Source organism: Acomys minous (genome assembly GCF_964271855.1).
Source record: "Acomys minous genome assembly, chromosome: 8".
NCBI classification, from domain to species: Eukaryota; Metazoa; Chordata; class Mammalia; order Rodentia; family Muridae; genus Acomys; species Acomys minous.
In genome coordinates, this window is record NC_140489.1 from 58,884,676 (window position 1) to 58,894,598 (window position 9,923).

The window sequence follows — 9,923 nt, forward strand, 5'->3', positions numbered from 1 at the left end:
GTCAAGGCACCTAGTAGCAGGCAAGTAAATTTTCAGTTGCCCTATAATTATTAGAGTAATAAGAAAGATTTCCTGGGGACCAGAAAGAAAACACACACGCACACACACGCACACACACACACACACACACACACACACACACACGTCTATGGATATGTGTATGGATGTGTGTGTGTGTGTGTGTGTGTGTGTGTGTGTGTGTGTGCAAGAGGTGGGGGAATAAGTGCAGCTGGGATGGTGGCCTACTTCCCTGCACAAGAAAGCTGTCCCCTGTGTGAAGCACTGTGTCCTGGTCAGGTTTTTATCATCAACTGGATGCAGCCTACAGTCACCTGGAAAAGGAGAACCTCAGCTGAATTCTCTCAATCGGATTGGCCTCTGAGCATGTCTGTTACAGATGTTACGACTGCTGGCTGCTGTATGAGAGCCCAGTTCACCATGGGCGGCACCATCCCCAAGCAGGTGGGCCTAGGCTGGATAAGAAGGGTGGCTGACCATGGCCAGTGAACACACCAGTAAGCAGTGGTCCCCTCCCCCCATGGTTTGTACTTTGGTTCCTACCAGGACTTCCTCAGGGATGGATGTATATGTTGAAATGAACCCTTTCTTCCCGTAGACTGCTTTTTGTTTTGTTTTGGTTGGTGCGATATCACAGTAACAGGAAGCAAGCTAGAACACACTAACCAGGAATGACAGCAACATCCAAAGAGAACAGAGACCTTGACCCTTGAGATGACCATCACTACCAAGAAATGACTGGCTCCTCCTTGGACTGCAGAGGGAGAGGGAGAGGGAGAGGCTTTAAAAGTGGCATGCTTGAAGAGGCATGGTTTCTGCTTACATTAGATTGCTTGGAGGTGTTTGGAAAAAAAAATCTATCGTAAGAACTAACAACTGCCAATGACGATGCAATAGGAAAAGCATGTTGTTTTAACATATCCACCTACTAAAAAAGGCATGTGCCTATTGTGAGCTCCAATAGGTGTGGGGATGAAAGTCTGGAGAAAAAGGCTTGGGAAGGGTGCAAATGTTTTGTCTTCTAGAGAAAGGGAAGGTGTGAGGGTAAGCACATACAGGGAAAAAACACACTGGGAGACAGAAGTCTGATCAGACTTTTAGAAGGCTCTCCCTCTCCTAATGCCCTACAGACTCTTAGTGGAAGTCATGGTTGTTCATTCATGCTTGTTGTGCAAATATATTTTTTTAAATGGACAAATGTAAAGACTGCAGAGGTCTCTGTTAATGTTGGGAAAAGTAGGCCTGCATCTGGGGAACGTTCCATAAAACCTGACACCCAGTTCTCATGGTATGGATGAACATTTATTCCTAAGTGGAATTGCTTTGAGAGATCAGGTGGTGTTTGTTTGATGTTTTTTGTTTGTTTGTTTGCTCCTCTAGTGAAGGAGCATCAAGTAGGAGCTTTAGAGAAAGCAATGTTCCTGAGTCATTCAGCAAATGAAATGAGCATTTATCATGTGGCTGGATGCTGTGCTGTGGACTCAGGAGGTGACCCAGAGGCTTGGTCTACTCTTAGCTCTTGGTTGTATGAGAAAGACAGACAAAAGGCTTTACTGGAAGTGATATGATGGGAATATTCAGACAGCGCTATAGGAGCACATAGGAAAATATCAGGAGAGACCACAGATGAAGGAGAAACCATCTGGACAAACACATTTTACCCTAGTCAAACAGTTCACTGGAAACATTAGCTTCACAATCAAAATTAAAGTGTTGGAGGCACGGCCATTTTGAAAAGTAGAAGTATTTGAATATTTTGGTTTCTCAGTTTACCATTTTTCTTTTTCTTTTTCTTTTTTTTTTTTTTTTTTTTTTTACCCTTTTCATCTCATGGTATCTTTACAAATAATTTATTTCCAGAGGATTCTGCCCCCAGAGAGAACTCCTGTGGGGGGGGGGGGATACTCTACAACTAGTAGAATTTTTTTGCAGAAAAGGACTAAAAGGAAAGAGACAATTAATTAGTAAGAAAGAGAGTCTTAGATGAGAGATTAGTTCTTTCCAAGTACAATGATTCGTGGAGCCAAACTGATTTCCTAACGAGCTTGCATCTGTGCTGTGTAATTAACAGAACCACTGTAAACTCAGAGCGGAAGGACAATTTCAGAATAAACAAATGTATGCTGTGGGGCATATCATTTTCACATAGCACTGTTCAGTATGAGTAAGAAAACAAGGCGACGAAACCAAGCATCATTGAAAGCAGTCAAGTGTATTTCCCATGAAATAGATCCTTGATATGTGTTTGGAAAATTACATATATATTCTGGAATTTCATAAAGTCATCAAAACATTTTCAAGTTTTCTTTAGAGATAGTTGGAGGATTTTTGTTTGGCTTTGAGGCAACGGAGCCTTTCACACTCCAGGCATGCCCTCTACCACCACAGGACACCCTCAGCTTTATTTTCACCCTTTGCTTTGCAACAGGATCTCGCTAAGTTGCTGTGGCTGGAATGAACTCATTCTATAACGCAGACAGACCATAAACTTGTGATCCTCCTGCCTCAGCCTCCAAAGAAGATGGGATTAAAAGTTTGTACCACCAGGTCTGGCTCAACAGTCAAGTTTCAAACAAGAAACCACAAAAACGTGAGTTTGTGTGACTACGAAGTCCATGTACTGCAAAGTTCAAAAGGCGCGGCTTGCATCTGCCACTCACCAGCTCCGCCCCTTTGGGGGAGGAGCTAGCATTCCCCTGTCTCCTGTTCGTCTCAAAGAAAGCAGCAAAGCCAGCTCTTTTCCATATTTTCAGGAGTTTGGGGTGATACAAGCATTGACACTTGGCCAGAACACAACAGCTACCCACAACCGTTTTTCTGCCACCACTTACTGGCATGTTTCATTATCACAGAACAGGTCTTTCCAACAACCAATTTATTGTCTTCATATGTTGAAGCCTTGATGCCATTGAGAATCTGTGAAGAACCTGCTAGCACCTCCTAGAAATTTCTGGAAATACTCAAACCAACGTTATGAAGAATAAAGACTCTAGCATATTGTTTGTAAGATAGAAAGTTATAGAAATAATCCAGAATTATTAAGGTTTTTAAAAATAACTTATAGCACATCCCTATATTGTATGCCCATGATGTCATTTAAAAGGATCTCGTGTCTTTACAAACATGGGAAGACATTTGAAGCAGCCAAAATGTTCCAATATGTTATTTTGTGGTGTGTGTACATGTGTGTGTGCATGCATGTGCATATGTGTGTGTGTGTGTGTGTGTGTGTGTGTGTCTGTCTGTCTGTCTGTCTGTCTGTCTGTCTGTCTATCTATGTGGAGAGGCCAGAACTCAGGTATCATCCTTAGTTATTCACCACCTTATTTTTTGAGGCATAGTGTTTCACAGAGCCTGAAGCTCGCAGGTTTCTCTGAGCTGGCTGGCTAGGAACCTCCAGCAGCCCTCCTACTTGCCTCTGTCTCCCCAGGGCTGCAGTTGCACCTGGGTCCTGGGCGCTCCAGTCCTCAGTCTTGAGCAGCAAGCACCTTACTAGCTGAGCCGTCATCACAGGCTCTGTATGTGCTATTTATAAGTAGTCCTACTCTTGTCTGAAGATGATGTGTAAAACATTTTAAAGCCTTGGAATGAAATATCCAAAACTTCTGATAGTCCTTGGTGGGAGAGGGCAGAAATTACCAAAAAATTAAAATTGCATGGTCATATGTTAATAAATTACTAGTACACATGCTCTTTTGTGATTATAAAACAGGGAGAAAGAGAGACAGAAAAGACTTCCTGTATAATCTAAAAAATACCAAAAAAGAGAAAAGGAAATTATTAAAATGTTTTAGGCCATGTTTATTTTTTAAAGTAGCCCTATATGGAGAGTCTACTACTCATGTGAAAAGCATACTAATCCTAATATTTCATGGAGAAAATTGGCCTGTTAAGATATACCTAGAGTCATCACATTCACATTCTGTAGAGTCATCCTCTGTGACTCCATAAACAACTAATATCTATGGTATACATTTCATAATTATATCCTTCAGATAAGACCCTGTCAATCAATGTGACTTTGAGTCACTTAAAGCCTTTTTACCTACAAATCTCTTGCTGATTTATGAGGATACTAGGAATTGCTACCAAGGAACTTAATTTCTTCAGACTAATGAATTTCTCAGTAAGTGCTGTGTTGAAGGCCCTTCTTTCATGCTCCCACAGCTTGCTGGCATTTCTGTCAGAAAGTTTCTTTGTTTTCCTTGCTTCCTATTGGCCCCTGAGGACTCAGCTGCTTCCAGAAGGTGCTGTGCCTTGGTTACATTTTCCCAGAGCATTCCTCAAGGACAGGCACAAAGAAGGCTCTCAGCAGAGTGTTAGTTGTATGGAGAAATATCACATGAAGACAAGACCTATCGCTCCCACTCCCAACTGTTGAGATGTTGAGTTATGGAAACATGAAGGCATTTTGTAAACTACAGCCCACTCTACCATGGTACACTATTACTATCAGAATGCAAATTGATTTTTTTTTTCCAGATGATTTCCAGGAGGGAGGCTCTGATGGTGGAAGTATGCTGGCTTGAATCTCCTCTGCTTGGTGAGGGCAACGCTCTTTGACCTGTCTTCAAGATGCTTGCGTCCTAAGTATCCCAACTTCTTGCAGCAAGGACTGTTATAAAAAGAAACTACTGAGAAATGTTTTACTTCTAAAAAAAAAAAAATGCAGGAATGAATGAGTGGGAAAAGATTATACAGGAGTAAAGAATAAGAAAATACATAGAGTATGTCCTGAAAGCCTCAAATAGAATCTTTCAGCTCTTCCATAATCTTTGGTTAATAACACTTCTTTATAGGAGATGGAGTTCTTTGGCACAAGGCTTTTGTCCTTGTGAAAGACATGGCTTCACTGTCTTAGGTTGCAAAGAAAATGTTTTCAAACTGAAGTAATTGTCATTAGTTTCCCAGGAGACCATTTGGTTCTGATGCTAATTTGGGTGCCTGACTTGTTTTCATTGCAAGTAGGGCCTGTTATGCCCAAAGAGAAGGAGCATGGCTGGCTGCTTTGGGATATTGCCCACCAAGAGAGTGCCAGGCTTCGAGTGCCAAGCTGACTCACAGTTCCATCTTATTCTCAATGCCAGTTGGCACTATGTTTCTCGGTTGAAGTCACCATAATTTGGGGCTGAGAGATGGAGGATTTTTTTTTTTTTTTTTGGTTCTGACCTCAACAGAGTAAAGGTTGGGCCCAGCAAACACTCACTGCAGTCTGCCTTAGATGGAGCCGACAGGTTTGAGCAAGATAAACATCTTAGATCTTGGAATGGTTTCCTGCTTAAGAAATTCCTTTTTATCTCCTCCCTCAGATGGAATGGTGTCCCTGGAGGGTGTGGGTACCTGGAGCTACCTCTACCTTGGCATCTGCAAATGAACTGTATTTACATGTCTGTGGCTTTCTCTTTGGTGAGTACAACTTCAGGGGCGATGGCATCGGAAGGTGTGGCTTTGCACACCAAAGAATGTGGCTCTTACCTAATGCCTTTTATGTTCCCTAGAGAGGCAGCTTATTTGTGTATCTCAGCTACACAGCTCTGGGGGGAGAAGTTGGTTTGTTAGCTGTTCACAACACCACTGCTTTTTTGTTGGTTGTTCACAGATCACACACAGCTCTCCTACTCAGACCTGCCCTTGTAGCTTTGTGATGGAGACCAAGGTGAAAACCAGCGAAGTGCTATGCAACCACCAGGTATGAAGCCTGCCCTCGGTGACTGATTTCATAGGCAAAGCTGTTGGCCTGGACCTTAACTGCATCCCCATCTAACCTAAAATGCATTGCCCAATATGGCTACTGCTCACTTGAAATGTGGCTGGTCTGTTTCAAGATGTGCTGTTCAGTATAAATTACACAGTGAACTTCTGAAGACTTAGTATGAAAGGCAGTACAAACTGTATCAATACTTCTTTGTGTGACCACTTATTGAAGTGATCACATGTTTAATGGATTGGGTTAAAACATATAACAAGACAAGTCTACTTGCTGCTTTTTACTCTTTGAAATGTAGCTACTAGACAATTTAGAAATTAGTGGCTCATACTATCCCTTGATTGACAGAGCTGGTCTAGAGTAAATAGCATACACTCATTGATTCTCTTAGCCCCTGTTTATTGATGTGCTGAAATGAAACCTCCCCTCCTCCCCGAGAGTCTATATCCTGAGAGTTCCCAGTCTAGGAGATAAAGGCGTTTTCCCAGAAGAAGCCCAGATGAGTCCTAGATGATCAGTACACAGAACACTGGGGAGTTTGCAGTTAGACTGTGAATGAGGTGTTTCCCTAAGTGCAGTAGGCAGAAGAATAAGTGGGGTTTAAAACGTGCCAATGTGACTGACCAGGCATTGAGTGGTTAAAAGTACATACTGCTCTTACAGACGACCAGAGTTTGGTTCCTAGCACCCATGTCAGACAGTTCACAGCTACCTATAATTCTAACCCCAAAAGATATAATGCACGCGCGCGCGCGCGCACACACACACACACACACACACACACACACACACACACAGAGAGAGAGAGAGAGAGAGAGAGAGACAGAGACAGAGACAGAGACAGAGACAGAGACAGAGACAGAGAGACAGAGAAACCAAATATTTTGAAAATGTCATTTGCTTTAAACTTTGATCCTAATAATTTCATCTTAGAATCAGCATTTGATCAGCACCACACATGGAAACTCCACTTCAAGAAAACAAAAAACAATACATACACACACACACACACACACACACACACACACACACACAAACCAGATACCTCAAGCAATAAATTGCTACTTAAATGTACCTTATCTGCATTTAGAGAAACTGCTGCAAAAATACAAAGGAATGGATTGAGAGTGGTCTTCTGAGAGCATTTGATTATCAAGGTAAAAACAATTGATAGTTTGTCTTTGTCTTAGTTAGTCTCAGTCTACACCACAGACTGAAATGAGGGCAATTTACTCTTCACATCACTGAAGGCTGACAAGCCCAAAATCAGTATATCAGCTAATTTGGTAATGTGCAGGACCACTCCCCCTTTTTGACTTGAAGAAGGATCATTCTTTGTGCCGTCACATGGGAGAAGGACAGAAAAAAAAACAGAGGGAGGGAGAGAGAATGAATCACCTCTTTCACGCTTCTCTGTATATGAACACTAATCCCATCTTGAGGGCTTCACCCTCTTGACTTAATTAGTTTCTAAAGGCCCCAGATCCAAATACTAAAAATTTGAGACTTGAGGTTTCAATATATGAATCTAGGAAGTTGAGAGAGGATTGTTATGTATCAATTTCTTCTGCGATAAAAACATTTCATCTTGGAGACAAGCTTATTAAGATTCATGAAGTGAACAACTCAAAAACTTCAGGAAGTCCCTGAAACTGATCAGCTACAATATACTCTTTAGTCTCTGGAGGTTTTATATAATGCAAGAAGGACTGCTGAGAGACAACTTCAGACAAGTAGAGCTACCTAGACCTTGTCTCAAAAAGACCTGCACAAGATCAAGGCAACCAAAATCCCAGCATGGGTGAAAGACAGACTCTTCAAAGTCCCACCCATAGCTGAGGAGCTATTGGTAGTTAAGGGCTGCTGGAGAGGGAAGTCAGTCTTTGTCAGGGATACAGCCCTGAGAAGCTGCCCTTGCTCCAGTAGATGGCCCTATGCCCAAGCACATGCAGGCAGCATTAAGTGAACTCAGTGGGTTTTAAAAAGAGAACATATAAAGTTGAGAGGGAAAAGTGAATAGACAGGGGTACAACTGGAAAGGAGGGAATAAGGAATGAATTTGCAGAACACATTATATGCATGCTTGACATTTTCAAAAAGTAATTCTAAGGTGGAGAACTGATTGAGGAATACAACCCAACAACACCCTGTGGTCCCCACACAGATGTGCACTTGTATCCCATGTACACACACATGAGCATAGAGACACCCTCAGTGAAAACATGTGCACACACAAAAAGTCCAAATTGCTTTCTTTTGTTTTGTTTTGGGAACAGAGTCTCATGTATTCCAGGCTGGCCTCAAAGTATATGTAGCCAAGGATGACCTTGGTTCCTCTGCCTCCACATCTATAATGCTGTGGTTTTAGATTATCTCTACCATCCACATTAGTTTATGTGGTATTTGGGACTAAACTCAGGGCTTCCTGCATGCAAAGCAAGCCTAAACTAACGTACATCTTTAGGCTCCAAGGATTGTCTTTAATCTCAATTTCCAAGGTAGTTCACTTTTGCCAGTTGTAGGTTCTAGGAGTAACATGATTCATTGGAGTTTGGAGTGTCTGTGCCAAAAGTGATGTGTCATCTAATGCCGTGATGATGAACACATTGACTCTCCCTTTCTCTAGATCTCTGTCCTGGTCAGGCCGAGACACTCAGTGTAGGAACTGCAGAGAGGAAGCACAGGCATTCACAGATGCATTGTATATGGCAATCCAAGTGTTCTCAACTTAGTTCTTGTTGAGAAAGAAGAGAGAAGCATTCCTGGACTTACAGATTCTACTCTGCCTTGGTGGTTGGGGCCCAGAAGAGCTAACATACTCTGAAAGCTTTCAGTCTCTCTAAAAAAGATGATGTCCACCAACATGCTGTCAGAAATCCTTAAAGATGATAAGAAGCCCAGGACCTGATGTCCTACAACACAAACACTAACATATTGCTCTGAAGAAACAAGGCACCAAGAAAAATGAGGAGGAGGCTGCAGATTATGCTAAACTTCTGGCCAAAACAACGAAAGAAGCCAAAGTAAATCCCAGGAACAAATTGCCAAGAGACTTGGGCTATCCTCACTGAGCACTTCTACTTCTAAGTCTGATACAGCCAAAATAAGAGACTTTAAGGGCAAAAATAAACAGACTTTGAATCTCAAAACAGCAAGGAAAAAATCCCGCCCCCTCACCTCAGTTTGAGAATGGCTTCCAGCAACCAGTGTTTCCTGGGGAGTGGTTTATGCTGCGACCACTTCCTATTTCAGCATTTCCTTTTGCCCAGTTCCAATTCCACTGCTTCCTTATAAGCTTTATATGTATAAATGTCCCCAGGATTTATCTATCTATCTATCTATCTATCTATCTATCTATCTATCTATCATCTATCACCAATCTATCTATAATTTTCCCCAGGAAACATAGGCAACTTTCTGTCTCAGAGTCTATTTCCCAAGAACCTGACCTAAGACAGTAGACACCAAGAATGGACCTAGGAACCTCAGGCATTTGAGAAGCACCGGGAAAGGACTACATATAAAGACTACGGAATGGCTTGACCTCTTGTTGGGTGTTATTACCATGTTTAAAGGAGAGTGAAAGGTGAAGAGATCACTCACCACTAACTAAAGGTAGAGTGTGAAAGTCAGTGGGCTCCTTTGGCCATATGTCATTCTGAGTTTCTACAGCTAGATGTCCAAAAATACTGGGGCCCACGATCTAGACTCAGTTTTAGGGGCTGAAAGAATTCCAAAGAAAGAGAGCTTTTCATCACCAGCTCATGTCGTCCACCAATATTAAGAGCTTTATAGGGAGTAGGATTCTGAAACTTGTGATGGGATCATATGGGTTGCTGCTTTCATGAACACAGAAAATAAATGAGGCTGAAGTGTCCAGGCCTGCTGAAAGGGGGGGGGGGGCACTCCACTTTTTGCTAATGGCTAGTGCCTCTTACCCCTCACTAAAGGTGCTGAAGGCCTCTGCTTACTAGATCACACAAGCCCTGAAAGCTACCCATACCTTCCTTTCTGGCAACTAGGATGAAGTTACCACATAGCCAGGCCAGGGAAGTGCTGCGCCTACAAGGAAGATGGAATATATACTAAGCATCTTTGGGACATAATCAAATGGATGGTTAGAAGTCAAGCCAGTACCTCAGGACCCAAAGAGTCAGGACAAAAAGACAGACTGTAAAATTGGCTGAAGGAGAGTTTT

General features: G+C 42.3%; 1 protein-coding gene across 2 annotated transcripts; it reads left to right on the forward strand.

The window, feature by feature from the left end:
• Positions 1 to 5,277: 5,277 nt before the first annotated feature.
• Positions 5,278 to 9,433, forward strand: LOC311603568 (uncharacterized protein). 2 transcript variants are annotated; one of them, XM_084792539.1, is made up of 4 exons: positions 5,278 to 5,424; positions 5,618 to 5,707; positions 6,816 to 6,882; positions 8,352 to 9,433. In XM_084792539.1, the coding sequence occupies exons 1-4, from the start codon at positions 5,389 to 5,391 to the stop codon at positions 8,465 to 8,467; spliced, it is 309 nt and encodes a 102-aa protein (XP_084648665.1). In that variant the 5' UTR covers positions 5,278 to 5,388; the 3' UTR covers positions 8,468 to 9,433. The 2 variants fall into 2 exon arrangements, 1 of the variants encoding a protein (XP_084648665.1); XR_014781133.1 differs by lacking the exon at positions 6,816 to 6,882.
• The last annotated feature ends 490 nt before the right edge of the window (positions 9,434 to 9,923 follow it).